This window comes from Musa acuminata, chromosome BXJ3-5, assembly GCF_036884655.1.
Source record: "Musa acuminata AAA Group cultivar baxijiao chromosome BXJ3-5, Cavendish_Baxijiao_AAA, whole genome shotgun sequence".
In the NCBI taxonomy this organism is placed as follows: domain Eukaryota; kingdom Viridiplantae; phylum Streptophyta; class Magnoliopsida; order Zingiberales; family Musaceae; genus Musa; species Musa acuminata.
In genome coordinates, this window is record NC_088353.1 from 39,053,248 (window position 1) to 39,075,933 (window position 22,686).

At 34.4% G+C, this 22,686-nt stretch overlaps 1 protein-coding gene across 2 annotated transcripts in view; it reads right to left on the reverse strand.

Annotated features, from left to right (window-relative positions):
- Window positions 1-20,056, reverse strand: part of LOC135586730 (calmodulin-binding transcription activator CBT-like) — a 52,454-nt gene extending 32,398 nt beyond the window's left edge. The window contains exons 1-4 of one of the 2 annotated variants that reach the window (XM_065152639.1): window positions 19,845-20,056; window positions 11,705-11,830; window positions 9,837-9,952; window positions 8,679-8,767 (exon numbers count right to left, since the gene is read on the reverse strand). In XM_065152639.1, coding sequence (XP_065008711.1) covers window positions 8,679-8,767; window positions 9,837-9,952; window positions 11,705-11,830; window positions 19,845-19,908 — 395 coding nt within the window. In that variant the 5' untranslated portion in view covers window positions 19,909-20,056. The remainder of the gene's footprint in view (window positions 1-8,678; window positions 8,768-9,836; window positions 9,953-11,704; window positions 11,831-19,844) is intronic. The other variant, XM_065152640.1, reaches the window with a different exon arrangement.
- Between the last annotated feature and the right edge of the window lie 2,630 nt (window positions 20,057-22,686).

Genomic DNA, 22,686 nt, shown 5'->3' on the forward strand with positions numbered 1-22,686 from the left:
AGCATTCACATATCATAATTATGAATTTCATAAAACATGAAGAAATTTAAAGTACTATAATATAAATAACAAAATGCTCCAAGTATAAAAAATTGACTTAATACATACGAACTCCTTGTAATACACTTAAGGCTTAAATTAATCTATGATGCAAGAAAAAAAAAAACTAATATATAAAGTTAAATTAGTTTGTTCCAATGAAAGTAAATGTAAATCTTTATACCCAACATGAAAAGGATGGTTTAATAATCTGCTTGGACCAAAAAACACAACGGGCGAATGCTTGCCAGTCTATTTTTGGGCAGTCCAGGTCCAGTTCTAGGGTTCCATATGGTAACCCTCTAAAACCGGACAGTAAACCCACTTAGGGTTTGGCTTGTTTTATTTATTTTGAACTCCTCTCTCTCACTGTCACCCAAACTGATATAAACACCATCGCATTCACCACAGCCCATTGCCGTTGCCTGATTCTCCGCCTTCTCCTCTTCCCGTTTGTTTCTCCTCCACCCTTATCAACCCTGACCGACTGTCGGCGTGCCATGTGTTGGTACATCTACTCAAAATTTTAAACCATGGAATGTCGTCTCACTCAGACCAATATGAAATAGGCATTACGTACCGGTACCAGTCCTGGTGTGAATCGATACATGGATCACCCCATTTCAGACAGTCTAGTCTGACCCATTAAAGAAAGTAAAGAAACTTAAAGTTATATATTCAATTCATGAACCCTCTTCTTCGTACGACTAGGTGGGTGTTGAATCATGGACCTCTGCTGCCATTCGAACGCCGCCTATCTCCCCACTGTCGTTGTTTGCCACACTAATCTGTTGAGATCTGTCAAAATCTGTTGTGATTTGATTTGTTGAGATCTGTCAAGATCTGCTGTGATTTGATTCTCGACATACTACCTTATTTGGTATGATAGACTAGGATATAATTATTGATTCGTTCCTAATTATATTACCTCATTTGTTTATATTTGCTAGCTGTGTATTTCCTAGATTAGCACCTAGATCTATTTAGGTAGTTCTTTCCTTTTTTCTTTGGCTCTTGTTTGATTATATGAACTTCATCATGTATACAAGCAACGATATAGAAAAGTGAAATTCTCTCCTTCTGTTGTCCTGTTCATGATATCAAAGCAAGGTTAGGTTTTGATTTTTCTCTCTGTCGATTGTTGCATATGGCATATTTATTTCTTTCACTCAGCCTTCATTGCCAAAAGTCCTCTCTAGCAACTCTCTTTGTTTCTAGCCATATCTAAAACTCCTAAGTTTGTTTCCTATCTTCCTAAAGCTGTTCACACTCAATCTTCCCTTCAATTTGAGAGTCATACCCTCCAGATCTCTACCGTTAAACTAAATGGGAGAAATTTTATGGAGTGATCTCAATCCATGAAGATTTCTTTAATGAGTCAAGGGAAGTTCAAAAATATGAATGGGCTGCAAATGCGCCAGCCTCGAAAGATGCTTCATACGAAACTTGGGAGATCGAGAATGCAACGGTGATATTGTGGCTGCTTCACTCCATCCAACCAGAAATCAGCAAGACGTACCTTCTTCCTATGGCTAGAGATATTTGGAGTGCTGTCAATAAAACCTACTCCAAAGTAGGTTTCATTTCCACGATTTTCCAAATCAAAAGAAAATTTCAAAAGGCAAAGCAAGGTACATCAAGCGTCACAAATTACTACAATAATCTACGAGGTATATTGGTTGAGTTAGACCCAAGGTCTGCCATACCGAATCGTACCGCCCGGTATGGGCGGTACGTACCGGTCCGATAGGCTAACGGTATGCGGACCGTTCGCTACCGGTCCGACTGTAGCAGTGCACTGTATCACTGTAGTAGTACAGTGCACTGCAGCGCTGCAACAGTACAGTTACTGTTGCAGTACACTGTTATAATAGCAGTACAGTGCACCAGTACACTGTAGCAATGCAGACAACCACAGAGATTCAAGTTGGAGGAAATTAAGTAGGCTTCCAGACACCCTTTTTTCAATAAGGAACAACTAGAACATCTGTATGGAGTTTTTAGCCAATCTTAGGCCACCACAAATCCATCTCCTACATGTTCTCTTGTAAAGCAAGGTAATACTCCTACTGCCCTCCACATTTCCTCTAACCAAGCACTTTGGACAGTTGATTCAGGTGTTAGTGATCATATGACCAGCCTTTCTCACATGTTCTCCTATACTCCATGTCATGTCCTGGTAACCTTAAAGTTTGTATTGCTGATGGATCTTTGTCCCTAATTGCAGGAAAAGATTTTGTTGTTCTCTCAAAGAATCTACTTATGAGAATTGTTCTAGATGTTGCTAACCTATCTCATAACTTTGCATCCATAAGTAAACTCACCAAAGATTCAAATTGTGTGGCTAAATTCTTTCCATCTCATTGTGAGTTTCAGGATATATGCTCGGCGAGGATGATTGGGAGTGCTAGAGAGGTTGATCAACTCTATTACTTAAAAGGTGATGCTTCCTTGGATCGACAAGCTCAAGCAGGCATTTTCTCTTTCTTTTCTAATAAAAAAGAAATAATGTTATGGCACTATAAATTAGGTCATCCTAGTTTCATGTACTCGAACAAGTTGTTTCCTTTTATTTTTAATAATAACACTAAATTTCAGTGTGAAATTTGCCAACTTGCCAAACATCATGTCATGTTCCCTTCACAGCCATACAAATAGTCTCGACCTTTTTATTTAATCCACAGTAACATTTAGAGGCCTTCAAAAGTCAGAAAACATTACTAGAACTAGGTAGTTTATTACCTTCATTGATGATCATACTAGAGTTTGTTGGGTATGTTTGTTAAAAGAAAATTTTGAGACTACAAATGTGTTTCAAAACTTTTATAACATGGTCAACACCCAATTACATGCCAAAATACAAATCCTTAGAACTGATAATGGAGAAGAGTACTTCAAACCCATTCTTAATAAATTTCTAATGGAAAAGGGCATTATCAATCAAACATCTTGCGTAGATACACTGCAACAAAAAGAAATTTCTGAAAGGAAAAATTACAATCAATTAGAGCTCGAGCCATTATGTTTACTACAGGAGTTCGTAAATATCTTTGGGGAGAGCCTATCCTAAGTCCTAACTACATCGTATTTAATCAATCAAATGCCAACTCAAGTACATGATTTTCAAAAACCCATAATGTTCCAAGGTTCACTATATCGCTCGACATAGTATGGTATAGGTGGTACGTATCGGTCCAATAGGTGATTGGCATGTGGACCGCTCTATACCAAGTGGTTATGTATTAGGTACCCCGTATCAGGCGATACAAGGCCTGTACCAGGCGACACAGTCAAAACTCAAGTATTATCAACCTGTACTAGTAGGTAACGATCGAATTTTGATCGATACTGATCAAAGGGGTACATGTCGATAATGGTCGGATTTCAACTGATAATGATAAAAGGGCTGAGAATTACCTATTTCCAACGGTCAATTTAACCGTTGAATTCAAAGGGTTTTTAAACCCTTTCTTCTCCCCTCTTTGAACACCATTCACTCTCTCAAACTCTTCAACTCTCTCAAAACTCATTCTCACTCGCATCTCTCTCATTCTCGCATTTTCACTCTCTTAAACTCAAGTAAAGTTGTGATTTATGGATTGGATCAAATTCGGGAGGCTCATTTGGGATAATTAAACACTTAAGTTAGAGAAGGATCACTCTAATCAAAAGGTATGTATTCTCTTTCTAGATTCTATGTGGTTAATGTCTATTATGTTGTTTGACATGTTATGATGGTAAAATAGGATTAATTAGGGAGTAATTAAGGCTTTTAATGCTGATTTAATCAAAATTAGACACATATTTGATGAAATCTTTGTATTTAATGCATATTAGAGTGATATGCATGTTTACGTGGTAGAAGAGGTTTAATTAAGTTTCAATTAAGGTTTGTATTGCTGTGATTAGTGGTTTTAATGTTGATTTCATAGAAATTTGACCCATATTGAGTCAATTCAATGTATTTTATCCGTATTATGGTGTTTGACATGTTTATAGTGGTGAAAGAGGACTAATTAGGGAGTAATTAAATAAGTTGATGCTGTGATTAGTGAATTTAATTATAATTTCTTTGTGATTTAACCAATATTACGTTAATTCTATGTATTTAATGCCTATTAGGCACTTTGACATGTTTATAGTCATAAAAGATGACTAATTAGGGGGTACTTAGGTTTTCTAATGCTGTGATTAGTGAATTTAAAGATGATTGCATCGTAATTTGATCAATATTAGATCAATTCTATATATGTAATGCCTATTAGGATGTTTGACATATTTAAAGTGGTAAAATAGGGCTAATTAAAGAGTAATTAAGTTTTTTAATGATGTGATTAGTGGATTTAATGATGATTTATCATATTTTGACCTATATTGGGTCAACTCTATGCATTTAAAATCTATTAGGATGATTGGCACGTTTATAATAGCAAAATAGGGTTCATTACATTTAATTGCAGCTTATTATTTCAAATTCGATGAAAATTAAGGCTAATTGCTGCTTGTTAATTTGATAATTTTTTGTAAATACATGGCACCAAAGAAACAAGAACATGATGATGCTTGGGATCATATCGTCGTTTGGACGAGAATCGTCATCATTGGCAGTGCATTCATTGTGACTACATCAACCGGAGCGAAAAAATCACTCGACTGACGCAACATTTGGCCAGCAACTATTCCGATGTTCCAAAATACAAAAAGGTTCCAACAGAGGTTCATCAATTATTTCAACAGAAGCGACATCAAGCAAGTGATAATGCAATTAAAAAGAAGGCCAAGGAATAGGAAGAATATATGCATGCTATACAAGAATCGATTGTTGATAAATACAAGCGTCGCAGCAATAAAATCGACTCAGATCATCTGGGGACTGCGGCGTAGTAGTCTAGTACGTTCGCAGTCAATGAGTCGAGTGAATTATTATGGAGATAATAATTCACTGAGTTAGAAAGAGTTCTGACATGTATGACTCATGGCCAACTCGATATTGGTCCTAGAGGGTCACACACATATTATAGGCATTGCGACGAGTAGAGGTTCGAATATAAGATATCCGCCAGAACCCCTATCTTATTTGATATCCAATAAGCTCCTGAATTATTAATCCTATGGATGAGATCCAATAAGAGACAATGAGAGATTATTGGATAGAGATCCATTAATAAAAGAGGCTTGGGTAGTTGAAAGGAGATCCAGTACCCAATAAGGAAAGATCCATTAGGGTTAAGTTGATAGGGGACCTCTATAAATAGGAGGGAACCAAAAGCTCATAAGCTAGAGACTCTTTTGGTTGTCACCTCCTATTCTCCTCTCCCCTTCTCCTCCTCAAATAGCAGGCCTGGAGATTTGAGGAGTGTCATTGTAACCCTACTGTGTTAATCACCGCTAGAGAGGAGAGTGCTTGACTTCCTTCATCCTCTCCTACAGATTTGCAGGAATTTAAGGATATACGATCTCCTTAGGTAAAACACAATTATCTCTCATGTGGATTTATGTTTCGCGGGTTTTGCTCGCCAATCTTCGCAGGATAACGAACCCCCTCTTTGGGAAATTTGGAGTTTTTGTTTTCTGTTCTTCTGCTGCGCATGTGATGTCGCCCCTAGATTTCCCTACAGTTACCATATGCGATAATCCTCCCGAAGTATTGATTCTTTCACAACACAGGGATAGCGTACTAGCCATTCTTGATGACCGCCTTGTTACATCTACTATTAGCATAACTTAACACTTTCTTGTTAAGTGATGTGATCGTCCAACTTTTGATACCACTTGGATTACTTTAGAGGAACTTTATGACTTTGCACTAGACCGATTAGACCAAAACCTTGCAAATCACTCTCCCAGATCGAATTCTTTTCCACTATAGGAGAATGATAAAGAACCATCTAGCTTTATAAAATATTTCAAAAAAGTTTATTCTACCTAAAGAAATCAACAAAAAGTCATCAATTAATTGGCCTAGAAACTCTAAGAGTTGTATGAAAAATTAAAGTCTTTTTAGGTGCTAACCTTAGACTCCACTTTTGTATTAAATGCACTCTTTATTGTTTCGGTACCTTAGAAACTGTATTAAAGCTCCTAAACCCCTATTGTTGAGAAATTTTTGGGGGCGACATCACATGCGGAGCGGAAGAACAGAAAACAAAATCCCCTATTCCCAAAGAGATGTTCGTCGTCGTGCGAAGATTGATGCGCAAAAATTTACAAAATTTAAAACTGCGTATAGAATAGATTGTGTTACCTAGGGAGATTGTATATCTCTGAATCCCCGCAAATCACTAGGAGAGGGTGAAGGAGGTCAAGTGCCCTCCTCTCTAGCGGTGATTCACACAGCAGGGCTGCGACGACGCTTCTCAAAACTCCAGGCCTGCTCTGAGGTGGAGAGGGGGAGGAGAATAGGAGAGGCAAGCAAAGGCTCTAGCCTCTGGAACCACTAAATCCCTCCTATTTATAGAGGTCCCCTGTCAAACCCTAATGGATCCTCCCCTATTGGGTATTGGATCTGCATCCAACTACCCAAGCATCTTAGATTAGTGGATCTCTATCCAATAATCTCTCATATGCTCTTATTGGATCTCATCCATAGGATCCAATAATTCAGGGGCTTATTGGATATTCAATAAGATAGGGGCTCCGGTGGATATCTCATATACGTACCTCTACTCATCACAGTGCCTACCATATGTGTGTGACCCTCTAGGTCCAATATTGAGCTGGCCGTGAGTCATACCTGTCAGAACTCCTTCTGGCTTAATGAATTATTATCTTCATAATAATTCACTCGACTCATCGACTGCGGATGTACTAGGCCACAACACCGTAGTCCCCACACGATATAGGGGAATCCAATCCATTAGACCTATCTGTCCTCAGTTACCATGTACCTATAGTCCCTCATCCATCTAATATCTTAGAGATAGTATACCGGACATGGTGCTGTCAGACCCATACGGTTTCTACTCGAATCTCACTCTAATCGGATTCTCCCGGAGAACTCTTTCTCTCTCAATCTGAATGACCCTGACAAGGGATTTGTCTGAGCAAGAACACATGGGATATTCCTATCATGACACCGAGAGTGGATGATCCTCTCTATCGATACTCAATAGCCCTCGTAAGGTTGACTACCACTCCAAATGATCGGTTGTACAAGATTTGAGACATCCAAACCTATAAGTCCAGTATCAAAGAATGGAGCACTCATACAGGACACCCTTGATGTCTCAAGTCTAAGGACTAGATACACCACTAGGACTACGAAATCGCTGTCTGACAATAAGGTATCATCAACCATCCAGCATTCCGTAAGCGGATCAATCAGTAAACTCATTTTCCAATAAGCACATATACTGTATCCCTAGTGTCCCCACACGAGCAACTATGAGACCAGCTGCATCGATCATATGGACGGGTATACAGCACACCATCTGTCCAATTATCTCGATGTCACTCTCGAGTAACCTATGACCGGGATTATTTAGGATATGTGTTTAAAGGCGAATCGATCTCATTATCGTGATCTCATCACGATCCGATTCTCATTGCACAGATCCAAGGACATCACAATATATACATGTATATATGCAATAGTCAATATAAAGTAATAAATGCCAAAATATAATAAACAAAAAGATTATGTGTCAAATCACATGTGTCATCACTCACGTAATTGGCTTGCTGGCCACCTATGACTAGCACCTATAAATAGTAGAGCTTGTCAATGGATCAAACACTTTAGATTTGAATGAAAAACATGCATCTTCACTACTCTACTAGTCTCTTACTCTCCTCTCTAATTTATATCAACAAGAAGACAAAATGGATATCCAGGCACAAGTACAAAAATAGCAATTAAAATTTAAAAATATATTTTATGTAATGAAGTTATAAAAATTATGAAATTGGAATTTGAGTTCATAAGAAGCCTTAGATCAACAAAAGATCAACTTGATATGCTGTTATGCTGCTCACTATCGCAATATGCTGTTATGCTGGTCATATTGTATTTTTCAGGTTTCCCATGTCATGCACTCACACTGTCTAAAACAACTGCAGAACTGGAATGACCTGCCCAAACTACTTAATAAATCATTTAATCGAAAGATTCCATATTAACGACACCTTACATATTACAATCTTGGATTCTAAATCAAAACTTTTCCAGTCACCATGCATGTACATGAAACAGAACCACAAATTTTAACACAACGAACATGAAATGGAACCTCATACAGGTTTTACAGGATAAGAACTATAAGAGCAATAACAAAGGCCATAATTTTCATGCTTCAGGGGTCTGGTAGCAATTCAGAATATCTAGATTTGTGGGACATAAGAATCGGCCTTGGCCTCATCTCATGAACTCAGAAATTCCTTCTAAACCTGTTTTAAACTTGAGAAAATATTATGAATGACAAAAAGAAAAAATATTATGAATGACAAAAAGAACTTGAACGAAAATACTCATGCAACACCTATAGCAAATAAAAGACTCTTTGTGCAGACAGCGGACATATGTTCACCTTGTCCTAGTAGATTCAAGCACCAAAATGGCTAGAAGAAAAACATGCTGCAGAGAAAGGTATAGCTATTGACCAAAAGCAAAATTTAGAAAGATGGACATAAACAGAACATACTTATCTAGTAGCCAGTAGCACCTACGGTAGAAGTTAGGATCATATTCGCTGCGTGCATAATAAACATGGATTCTATCTTCATTACCGATCTGTAACATAGATCAATACACAAGTGAGTGGAGATTTTGCATGGGTCAGGTATTGATATTCAGATTGTGCATAAGAATGATGATAAAAGCAAGTTATACAGATGAAGATGAAAATGTAAGAGAATAAAACAAAATAAAGAAGCTACATAATCTACAGTTAGTCACATAGAAACAGCAGGGTAAAGAAATGGAACCACCAGAGTATCTTAAAGTGAGATTCTCAAGGGAACAAGGCACCACATAATCATGAAAAATTATGAGGAAGGCCAAAACAACATTACCAATGAACATAACAGGCAGCAATATGGAACAACACTGTGACAATCCACAAATAGGTTTTTCTTTAAAGAAAAAGGTCAGTTATTAATTAGCAAGTACATTCAAGGACTTAGGTAAGGGTGGGTCTTAGTACAATAGTAAGATTGCTCCTTAGTGACTTAGGAGACTAGGGTTCGAGTCACGGAAACAAGTTCTTTAAATATTTAAAGGTAAAGCTGCGTACATTAACCATCTCCAGACCTTGCATTGGTGGGAGCCTCGAGCACTAGATACGTTCTTTTATGCTATTCAAGGATTTAGGTACCAATCAAATAGTTATGTATTGATCGGCATTTACCGGTTCGACCAATGACCGATAATTGGAAGGCCCATAAATCATCACAAATATCTAGCAATAAAATGAAAGACTGCACTAAATATAAATACTATTGCATGTTTACATCTCTTTCGACAATTATAACTTTCTTTTTCTATTTATATTAGGCTTGTAATAAAACAGTGCTATAAATTTTGGAAACTGAAGAGTATTTAGCATATATTAGAAACTTTAATTTACATGTAGAATAGATGATACATGTACTTTTCCAAGATTTTAGAACCATGCTGTCCTATAGTTTAATTGACTACTTGAAATTTCATTATTATTTAAAAATGGCATCATCAAAATCAAATTACGAGACATCTTGAAATCAATCACAAATCAAAAATCAATGGAAAGGTTGGATGCTCAAACACAAGCAAAGTACATGAAAACAATATTATCAAAGCCTTGCATCAAATGTAGTCTAACTTTCAGTTTTTCATGAGCTTCTTGAACTGTCTTTCCATCCTTTTTCTTCTTCCAATTGTGGCCATCTTTACGGAAGTTTCTCAGCATTTTACGGTCAAATAACAATACCCTGCCACCTAAGATAGATGAAAATAAAAGGTACTGATATCAGCATCTAAAGTTGATAGTGGCTAACAAGTAATAGATTTCATAAGCTTACTTCCTTAAAGATCATAGAAAGACACTGCAGTAATGATGTCAATATCATAGCTGAGCCCAAGCCAAAAAAAATTGCATGATAAACAAAAATAACATTTCAAGACAATCAAGAAGTTAAGAGACCTAAATGTAACTATTTTATTCAGCAAATGATGTCAGCTATGAAAATTGAATATAACTCATAAGAGAGAAAACCCAAAATTTCCTAGTAAGGATATTAGAAATATTAAGATGTTAACTATCAAGAAATCACCAGATATTTTACTTATTTGGGGCCATTTGAAAGGCCCCATATCCGTGATGCAGACACTTTTGGCATTGGTTCAGATTCCACTACTTGTACCATGCCAATCGAACCCTTACACTCAGGCTTGCTAGAATGATGGTAGCCTCTGGTCTATAGACTACTAGTGGTAGCTTTTCTAAGAAAGGGTAATGGGCTATATTTTTAAGTTTTGAACCCTACAAACTTTTGAGTAACTTCTTGCCCCTGAAATTTCTACCTACAGTACATGGTTTTTAAGTTTTGAACACTACTACCTACAGTACACACAACCCTTATTTCTCATGTCACTAGTTCACATACACACATGCCCTTATGGTTTACACTCTTTCATCGAGTAAACAAAGATTTGTAAAACTGGGACTGACATCACACGGGAAATATGATTGAGTTAGATTGGATTCATGATATTGGATCCACCGAGAAACTGACTTGACAATAAGAATTATAAGAAACACAGAAATTATAAAAACAAAAACTTGAAAAGAGAAAAAGTAATGCCAAAAGATTTTTTTTACTTCTCTATTCCATTAGATATCTAATATTCCAAATATAAATGCTAAAATAAAAATTGCATAAAAGATAATAACTACGAACATTGAAAGATAGTTCATTGGAAAAATAATTATGATATTTCTAATGATATGATAAATATATGAATTATATAATAAAAATATTATTGTAATGAATAACTATCAAATATGTGTAATGCAAAAAGACCCAAACATATTTGCTCAGAGCTTTAAAAATAGTGATGGCACTTTTGGCCTCCAAATGCTTCTCTACTCACCACATAGGTGAAAGTACTGGATCCTACAGAAACTGGTCAAGAAATTTCTTTCATTTTTCTTTTTGGAAATTTGCAACCACGCAAATGAAATAATCATAGATTTAAGTTAATCTCAACTATCATAGCATCTCTTCTCTGTCATCGTATCGTTATTCTGTTGCAAGGCTAAAGGCTACTTTACATCCTTGCCTCTCCCTAAACCCTTTACTCTTTGTGTTGCATAGTGTTGAACAACAAATGTTGCAATGATGAGAAGCGGATGAATGCAACTGTTGACAGATAATAGAGGACCAAAATGAACATTGTCTCCTTAAAATCTTTACCCTCCAAAATTTTCAGACGTGATTACTCCATAGTTGCTGACCCTACAAATACTTAAGTTGACTCCAATTTAGGAAATAGAGAACATTTCAACAGAAAACTATACAACTATATACATATACGAAGATGACAGAACAGTCAAAATGTTGTTACAGTATTGGTATGCCTGTAATTTATTAGTCAAATATTCTTCAAAGAAGTTAGAACAAGTAGGAAAAACACATTTCAAAATGTATAAAGGAATTTTTGATACAAGGTTAAGAGTCATTGGTATACTTGTTGGATTATCAATAGGTTGGGGTTGTATTTTAAAAAGAGTGTAGTTCGACAATATTGCATGGACTTCATTGGGGCGAAACCATCTTGTTGAGGCATCTTCAAATAATTTCTCTATATCCAAATCTGTCAAAAGAGCCAAAAAGATAAAAATATTTTAAGCAGCATAGTCAGGAAAAGCACAACACTAGAACTACAAGAAAAATTTTGAAAACAGTGGTTAGTGCATAGGACAATCAAATATTTCTAGTAACAGAAGTTGATGTCGAGAACACATATTGGTTTGATAATATATACAAAAAACAAAAGCAAAAACCAATTATTCATAAGAGGTTTCATTACAAACAAACTAAAATATCATTCTACAAAAATTTTATTCCTTAGGTCCAAAACAACTTCACAAATGTAAGATCATTAGGTACCAGGTCAGTCAAAAGCTTTAGCAATGAACACCATATAGAATTTTTCTAAATATGGTTTGCCACTTGAAAGTCCATAGTTCTGCACACATTCCAAGTTTGATAGCTTCTTGCAAGACATTAAAATATGGAAATAAGATTCTCTAGAACCGTAATGATATTTGGTAGATTAGTGGTGGTCATACATGTAATTCCTTGCCTTCAAGTCATTGAGATTTTTGGTTGAAAGGCAGTCATGCTGTCATTTGAGCCATCATCGAGGGAAGAAAATGGGAACTTGGGTATAAATGAAGCATTAAAACAATTATAAAAAAAAAGTTAAATTAATAACATAAGCAAGTTTTGTGTCCAAATAATTTTTTCAAAATGAACGAAATGAAATCTAAGGGGACAGATCTGATATCATTCAATTAGAGTTATCCAATATTAATAATAAAGAACAAAAAGAAAAAGAGTTGAGAAGTGGGAATTAGATACTAAGATTTCAACATTGTTTTGTAAAACATCTTTAGAGGCCTTGCAATATATTCTTAAAAGAAACTATTCATTTAAAAATTTATCTTAAAATTTGCTGATCACTTTGACAATGACAAGTATCTCTTTTTTAATAGAATAATAGTATAATAACTTTTATGTGTTTCATATAATGTTCCCAAAGTAAATTTTACTTGTTGCTCAGGATCTCCTTAAGGATTCCCCTATATATTATTATTTCTGATTCATCTGTTTTGACTACTTTAGATACATTTGGGTCTATGATTCACAAGCAAGGTAATCTTTTTACCTTGAACTTTGATTCTTTGCTTCAGTATGTCTATTGCTCCAAGCTTGTGGAGTCTTCTTTAGCCTGCCCGAGAGAATCTTTCTATCTTTAGCAAGATCTTGATAAAAATTAGAAATATAGTTCATGCATCTAAGAAATCAATGTAGTTGTCTTTTGTCTTTCATCTCATTGGTGAATCTTTCAACGAAATGAATCACTCTACTAACAGAATTTATGATTAAGCTTTATTTTATATCCTACTAAAGTACAAATTAAATATTTATTTGTAAGGATATCACCAAATCATTTTTGTGATGATTTTATAAAAAATATTAAGAAGTTTCCACTTTCCAATGCTGGTCAAAATTTTTTGAGAGGATCAAAATATCATCAATATTAACTATGATTAAGGTAGTATATGGAAGAAAGATTTCTTTCATGATTTTTTGAAATTCTGAAGGAGCATTTTTTAATCTGAAAGGCCTCATTATCCTTGGATTCTTCTAATAAGGTCTTGTTTATGTGGAATAGGATGTCTAATCCATTGTAAAACCTTATTTAAGGGCTTGTAGTTGATGATTAGTCTAGGAACCCCTAGTTCTTTTTCGGCTGTGTTTTCTACATAAAATGCAGCACAACTCTAGAGAGGACATTTCCTGATAAGTCCTTTGTCTAAAAGGTTAGACAGTTTATGTTTGCAGATTTCTAGTTATCACTTATTCATCTGTACTGGTCTGGCCTTAGTAAATATTAAGTTTCTGGTGCTCTTCAAAATTAGATATATATGGTAGGAAACATCTTGCATTTTTCGGTGCCGAAACACCAAAGGATGGTCACCGCAAATATCTTGTTCAAAATTTTCTTTTAGTTGTTGTATCCTATTTTGGAATATAGAATCATCAAGAGTCTTTTATATCCTTGTATTTCCTATCTTAGCTGTTAAATTGTTTATAAATGTTTTCTTTGTATGATATAGCTTCTTTGGCTGATGCACAGGTTTGGTACAAAATCTTATGACTCCTTTATCATTAATTATGGTAAACATGCCTTCTGAGCAAAGGGTCTTAGGGTTGAGAAGAAAGGTGATTCTAGAATGCAGACAAGTCAGCAAGAAGTCAGGTCCTTGAAAGCAAACATGAACCTTAGGGAGTTTATAGTTGACTTTAAGAATAGCACCATTCGCAGCATGAATCTTGAGGATAGATTTTTCGAGGTATTTAAGAGAATGAGTCCTCCTCTTATGCAATCTACATCAGCTTCGAGACTTTGAGGGTTTTATGTCTAAACGGAAACCCATCTTTTAGCTTATATAGAACATTGTTGTGTCATTTTTAATTATAATATTTTTCTATAGTGTTTATAAACTCAAAGGCTTCTTCTAAGGGCTTATTAATGTCTTCATCTAGGTCTTGTTCAAAAATCCTTTCAGGTCCCTCCTTGAGTTCAAGTAACTATTTTCTTTATTTTAAGGTTTGCAGTTCCTTTTAATACTATTTAGTTCTTTGATTAGGTCATCAAGAATCACTTGTTTGCTTTTTTTTTCCTTACTGTATCTTTTAATAGACTTCTTCCATCAAATAAAAATCTTTATTTGAGCTATTATTTGTTTTTTATCTTTCGGTTTTTTAGCTAGAAGAATATTTTTTTTCTAACTACCCGTCCTCTAAATAGCTTATAAGGTCCAAATAAATGGTTCTTCATTGAAGTGGAAAAAAAGTTTGTTGAATCTTTTTTGTAGGAAATGGTTTGACAGTATGAAACATTTACCATCAGAACAATTCAAATCTTCATCCAAAATGCACTGTGAAAATTCTGACATTAAAGTATTGGAATATAGCTCAGAATCCTAATATATTCAAACCTTTTCTCGAGACATCCCATGAAGACATAAATACAACTATTGGGATTATCAAAATGCATGTTTTAATACCTTGCTTATTCAAAATAATCAATTTATATGTAACTGGTAAGGTTTTTAATTTCATACAGTACCGGTATTTTGAACAGTACACCAAGGTGTACCACTCGATATATATATATATATATATATATATATATATATATATATATATATATATATATATATATATATATATAATATTAAAAATTTTAAAAAAAGGAGGCGTACGTTGCCTCAGTGACGTCTCCTCCTTTTCTTCTCCTCATCTGCGGCATTCGGCGAAGACGTCGAAGGCCACAGATGTCTCTGACCTTCGGCGCAACGCAACGAGCAGAAGAACACGGTCTTCTCCTCATCTGCGACGTTCGGCCAAGACGTCAAAGGTCGTAGACGTCTCCGGCCTTCGGCGTGACGTGACGCGACGAGGAGAAGAACGCAGTCTTCTCCTCATCTGTGGCATTCGACGAAGACGTCGAAGGCCGCAGACGTCTCCAGCCTTCGGTGCGACGCGACGAGGAGAAGAATGCGATCTTCTCCTCATCTACGACGTTCGGCAAAGACGTCGAAGGCCACAGATGTCTCCAGCCTTCAGCGAAGAACGTGGCGAAGGCTGCAGGCATTTTTGGGCCTTGGGCGAAGGGCGCGACGAAGAAGGCGTCGAGCCGTCGCCTCTCCGTTACCTCCTGGATCGGGATCATCGAGGGAGGGTGGCGCCGGATCAGAAAGCATCGAGGTTCTCCCAATTCTCCCTCTTCTTCTCCCTCTTCTTCGAGCGCCTTCTCCCTCTTCTCCCTCGACACTTCTTCCCTCGCCATAGCCAGGTTGTCCCTCGACACTTCTTCTTCCTTCGCCGTAGCCAAGCTAATATCACCCGGTAGCAGGCGGTCCGTGTACTAGTCTGCAGGCGGACCGGTACGTACTGCCTGTACTGGGCAGGATCATACGAAATTAAAATCCTTGGTTCCTATTTTATTTAAATTAAAACTAAGACCCTCCTATATGGTTCTACTATCTATGTTGGCTGATATTTACAAAGAATTTCGAAAGAAAATCCATAAAATGTTTACAAAGAATTGCATAAACAACCATATTTGATCATGTAATTCTACTATGAAATAAATCTATCATGGATAGTAAAATAGAAATTTAATATCAACAAAGAGTATTTTCTTATTTCTTACCAGAAAAATATTCATAAAATGATGAGATAAATTTAATCCAAAATTCATTCTACAAGTAAAATGCTACCCAAAGCACCTACCAGAAGTATTTTTGAACTTAAAGAGAAAGTTATAGAGGAGATAAGAATCAAAAATCCTACCTTATCTGAAAAGATTTATAGGTAAAGGTTTATAAAACAATGTTCAAAATCATGGAAGGGACTCCATGGTTAGCAACATCTTTATCAAAAAAGGAACTTCATGCTTTAGTCAAACACTAGAAAAAAGGTTCTATAAGTCATTCACAAGAAAAGGGGTCAACAAGACTAGAACAAGACCGGAGACACAACTATTTTTCACTATCAAAAGAGGATGATAATAAATAATATTCTTATCAAGATGATTACTCAGGATATAAGACAAAAACAACAACAATAAAGCCGTTGGAGTTGGCTATATAGATCTTTTGCTGCAATTGAGATCTGTAAAAAGTCATATGCTTTGTTAAGTTCAGAGTACTTCAATTTTTATTTATAGTTTCTATTAGGGTCTTTTTAAGTCTTCCTTTATCTCTCATCATACCACTAACATTCATTATTACACCTTTGATGACTACCACATCCAGAGGTCTCCTCAACACATGCTCATACCATCTTAATCGATTTTCTCTCATCGTATCCTTTATCGAAGTGATACCTAGTTGTTCACGAATAAAAGTATTTTTTTTCTTATCTTTCTTATTAATTCCATACATCTATATCAACATTCTCATCTCGATAACACAAACTTTTTGAATATGTTTTTTCTTAACCATCCAACACTCAAATCCATAAAGAATATTGGTCACACAATTGTTTTATTTTTTTTCTTTTAATCTTAAAGGTATCCAATAAAAAAACAAGACTCTTAACGCCCCTCATCATTTTAACCGTCTTGTTTTTACCCTATTAAATATCTCTTCATTGATTTCTCCATCTTGTCGAATAATCGATCCAAGATACCTAAAGCTTTTACTTAAAGGGACTTCTTATCCATTCAATTTAACTATATTCTCTTGTCAATTTCTAGAATCACTAAAATTGCATTTTATATATTCAGTTTTAGTCCTACTTAATCTAAAACCTTTATTTTCTAAGGCTTAGCTTTATAGCTCGAGTTTATAATTAATTCCACTTAAGATATCATCAATAAAGACAATATCATGATTATCATCAGCAAATAACATACACTAGGGAGATCTATCATATAAGTGACTAATAAGTTTATCTATTATCAATGTGAAGTGGAAGAGACTAAATGAAGATCCTTGGTGTAATCCTATGCTAATAGGAAACTCACTAAGCACACTCCTTATAGTTCTAACACTAATAACTACATCAACATACATATCTTTAATAGCATAAACATAATTAGTGGATATGTCTTTCTATTCTAAAACTCATCGTAATAAATCTCTAGGAACTCTATCATAGGGTTTCTCTAAGTTAGTAAAACCATATGCAAATCTTTCTTTTTCTCCCTATACTTTTTCATTAATAGTTTTAATAAATAAATAGCTTCTATGGTGGATCTTCTCGATATAAAACCAAATTGATTTTCAAAAATATTTGTCTTAAGTCTTTTCCTACTTTCGATAAGTCTTTCCTAAACTTTCATAGTATGGCTCATCATTTTAATTTCTCTAAAATTTAAATAGTTTTGTATGTTATCCGTATTTTTGTAAATTGACATTGAAAAACTCTTTCTTCATTCATCATGCATCTTTTCAAATCTCATGATTTTGTTAGATAAGCTAGTTAATCTAGCTGCTCCCTTGTCCCATAAACTTTTTCAGACCTCAATAGGGATACCATCAGGCCTTGCACTCTTAGTTATTTTCATCTTATTTAATAAATCTATTTTTATTAGCTCTAATTTAATGAATAAATCTATGATTATTAAATATATCAGTATTATTTATTATTAAATCTAAGTCCTATGTGAAATATTCATTAAGTAATTTATAAAAATAAATTTTTTTCATCTTTCTTGAATCTCATTATCATTAACAATTATTCTTTGATCTTCATTTTAATGCATCTAATATTACCTAAATCCTTACACTTTCTTTCCCTAGCTTTAGCAATTTCATATATATCTTTTTCATTATCTTTAGTACTTAATTTATTATCAAAATTATCATAAGCTTGATAAAATATAAACAAGATAGATTCTTGATAAAAGTCAAATAAGACAGGTTATTCTCTGATAAAAGTTGATAAACAGCTAAGCATTCAAATGAGTCATGAAAGAAACAACACATCCCCTTCATCATATAAAACAAATATGGTGAATCCTTCAAAAGGACATCACGAAAGAATAGGAGATGAACTCACAAACTGAATAAAAAGTAAATCCAAAAATATCCTCCACTATCTATAAAAAGGAAGCTGAAGAAAGAACGGAGAGGAGTTTCTACCCAAGTTCAGCATTACAGTTTTCCTTCCACCTAGATACAAACCTTAAAATACTTGGAATAATGAGAGTTAAGTCCTATAAGTTCAAGAGAGTTTCTGTTCGAAAACTTTTGCACTTGTATGCAATCTCGTGAAAGACCTCTTGTATATTTCTAAATTTATAAGTATATATTTAACATCACATCTTGTAGCATTTGGCATGGTAACAATTACTACAGCAGCAGTTTTTATTGATAATATCTTTCTATGTGCATGTTTATGCTTTTGTAAATTATCTTTCATATTTTATCTACTACTTCTCAAAAGTATATATAAAATATACTTTTCATAGAATGAACCTTGTATGTACCGAAGAGGAAGAAGAAAGTGAAGAGGAAGAGGAAAGGAGGGAAAGGAAGAAAGAAGAGAAGGCAGTGAAGAAAGAGGATGAAGGACAAAGGGGAAGGAAGAAGAGGAGAGAGTGAAGGAAGATGAAGAAGGATGAAGAGGTAGGGGAGAAAGAGGAAGGATCAAAAGGAGGCACCGGAGGAACACGAGGAAAATGAATACCCGAAATGAGGTCAGTGGAGTTCGGCAAGCAACAGAAAGGCAGGCGGCAACCACCACCAACGAGCTCCATGTTGAGATGGGGAAGAGCTTGGAATATTTTCATGTCAAATCATGTCATACTTAAAAATTATTGAGCAAGGAATATTTTCATGAGAAAAGGGCTTAAGAAAAGATCTTGGTTAGGACATAAACAAGGTAGTTAATGTGACTTCAAAAAGATGTCTCTCTCTATGTTTACTGGGTTTTCCATCTCATGGAGTTCAGTTGTCAATGGGCACCAGTCCAATTATGACAAATCACCCTCATGCTGATGCTGATGCTTTGCAGTATCATTCATATAGAATATGCCAAAGTCTGGCAAATGTAGTATATATAGTAGTTTGGACCACAAATTTTCCAAAAGAATTAAGGCTATAAAACAAAAACTGTAGAATAACGTAAAAGACTAAAAGAAGAATGATGAGCAAAGAGATTAACAATGGCAGTATCGGAGGCGTTATTATATACATGGAAATTTGACTACAAAACGATAAGATCCTCATTGCCAATTAAGCCATGATCTGATCTCGACAGGAGGGAGAGCGACATTCTAAAGACCGCAATCATCCCGGGCTTTGAGTACAGTTTTCCTCGAGACTGATTCTACAAAGCTCGGAAGCAAACAAGAGAAAATGCACTCAAGCCAGGATCTCCATATTACTAATTCATTGCGCACAAACACCAACCACATGAAAGAGCACAATCTTTATCAGTAGCTGGAAAGTTTTCTAAGATTAGCCTAATTTGTGAAACAAAAAATGCAAAAAGAAAAGAGTAATCAAGCTCGAGGGAACACCCAAGAGTCAATAATTCGACCACCAAACCCTAGAATTCGACCAAAAGAGGTAACGAACCTGCGACAGTACGAAAGCCGTGGATCTCCGCCCCGGCAAGCAACCCAGAATCGCCAGCCTCCATGGAGTGCGCCAAAGCGAGAGAGACGGAGAATTAGAACACCAATACCCCTCGCGATCGCGAGAGAGGAGAGACGATGGCAGGCGACGCTGGTAACCGATACGAGGCAGAAAAAAAATAGGTGCCAGGGAGGAGCCCCTCTTGGGAAAGGAGAGGAAGAGAGACTCGGGGACGTTTGACGACGGAGATTCCCACGGTACAGTTTCCTGGCACCACGTGACTCCAGCAACGTCATGCAAGTGCTGAGTCGGACCTAAGCCATGGTTCTCGGTATTCCAACGTGGTTTATGTGATGGATAGTTCACCGGATTTGCTATATCAAATTTCGGGGACATAAAACGAGTACATGATTATTGAACCTATTTATATGTATATATATATATATACATGTATATATAGATAATTATTGTATATATGTATATATGTATATGTATATATATGTATATATATATGTATATGTATATGTATATATATATATATATCCTTCCAGAATAATTTCACATATATAGATACCCCTGTATATTTTGACATTAATTTCTTTCAAGACTACTATGTATTTCTCTTTACATTAGTATTCTTCCATTTGACTAATTAAGACAAATTTAAGTTTAGGAAAGGAGTCCAATATTCAATGAAAATGATAAAAATATTTTAAATATTAATGTTTTTAAATTCATTAATAACTATGATCACTAGTAATTAATGTTATCTTATTAAACGAGTGATAGGACATTTATGAAGGATTTAAATATTTAAAAAATATATTTTTATAAATGTAAACGGTGAAAGTAGGATTTGATCTCAAAGTTTCTATCAATATTTTTTTTTATAATTAGAATTTAATTTTCTAAAAAAAATTAATGAGGATTCAAAAGGATCATATATTAACTCAATATATAAATAATATGTCATGAAGTAATTAGTAACAACTCAGTATATAAATAATATGTCCTTACTCTTCGTAGCACGTTGTGATGTGTAAAATTTTATTTCTAATGTTAGTCTCTTAGATGCTGGTTTGTTGAGACCTTGTTTCACTTAGTGTAATCATAAATTTGATAAAGATAATAGCTGCTCGTTTAGATAGATTCTGATTAATGATTCTTAGAATGTCTTATTTGTGGATACTTTTGTATTTTATTTTACCTCGTATTGCTTATGATCAGTAGTATTTACTCATTAAGGTGAAAGATTGCAATGGAGATCATCATAAAGTCAAGTTATTTCATTTTGAACCTATATGGCTGGGGTATCATGAGATTATTGATTTAATTGGGAATTGTTGGCTTGGTATCCAAAGCTATTTATTGCTCTGTCTCATGTCTTTATAACAAGATGATTGCTCTTAATATATAAATCTGTTAGAAATGATGGGTTAAGACTAAATATCATTGGCTGGTGAATGGAGATAAGGATACTAATTTTTTTTATAGATTAACGAGTCGGAGAAATATTAAATTTATTCACTTAGATGATAGCAAAACATTCGTATTTTTTTTAATTTTATTAAATTATTTCTGTAGAAAATTTATAATTTTATTTTCTGTTATTTCACTGCATATGTGATGCTACCTTACACTTTCAATATATAATAACTTCTAATCTTGTATTATGATTTGTTGATATGTGAGATATTTTTGAACAAATTGGATGACATCTCTTTGATTTTTTAGATCCTTGTACATCTTAGTTGTTTTAGTATGATCTAGGTACAAAAATCTTATACTCTAATTGATTCAAATAAAGGTCATTAACTTGTAACCCTTTAATTTTCCTAAAAGGGTTGGTTGTAGTGACGGTGCTACCAATCTTCTAATTAAACTTTTAAGAATTATCTTACATTCAAATTTGTACAGAGAGGTGATTGAACAGTTAATAAAGTGGTTAAATTTGTTGACTTTCTACTCATTGCATCGATAACTATATTTACTTTCTTAGCATAGTAATTGATCATACAATCATAATCTTTTACTAATTTTACTCATCTTCTCTACCTCATATTCAACTATTTTTATGCAAAAAAATATTTCAAACTTGTGTGATCAATCTATATTTTGTATTTCTCCTCGTAAAGATAATGGCATTAAATTTTAAGACAAATAACTCTAAATCATGGGTCGGATAATGTTTTAGTTATCTTGAGGCAAAAGCAATAAAAATTATTTGTTTTAATTAGTTGAACTGATTCAATTATATGATTTGATTAGATAAAAAGAGATGATTTGATTTGATTCTTTTGAATCTTCTCTTTTTAAAAAGGTAAAAAGAGAAGATTTCAATTATATGAAATATTGTTGGCGGTTTACTTTTGTTATTTTGAAAAACTAAGGCTCTTTCCTGAAATTTATCAAATCAAAGATATTTTTTCCGAGTATATATATATATATATATATATATATATATATATATATATATATATATATATATATATAGTTTTTTACACAATGATTGCGCCGGAGAATGGATTTTCATAAAAATGAATTTTATTAAATAAAATTTTATTTTATAATATATAGTTTCTAGAGACATATTGCAAATGGTCGTTTTTTATTTCTGTAAATGTTTAATTATGGATTTTGGTAATTTCTCTTCCTGATAGAAAGTGTGTGTTCATAAAGTGAGTGGCGCAACATATATTGATAAATATAATTATTACTAGGGAAGTAGAAATAACTTATTTTTAATCTAGCAGGTGCATAAATTTTAATGAGAACTTAAACAAAGTGATGATGAGATCAGTTCAATTCTTAATGAACTGGTTCCAGATAAATTGATAAGAAC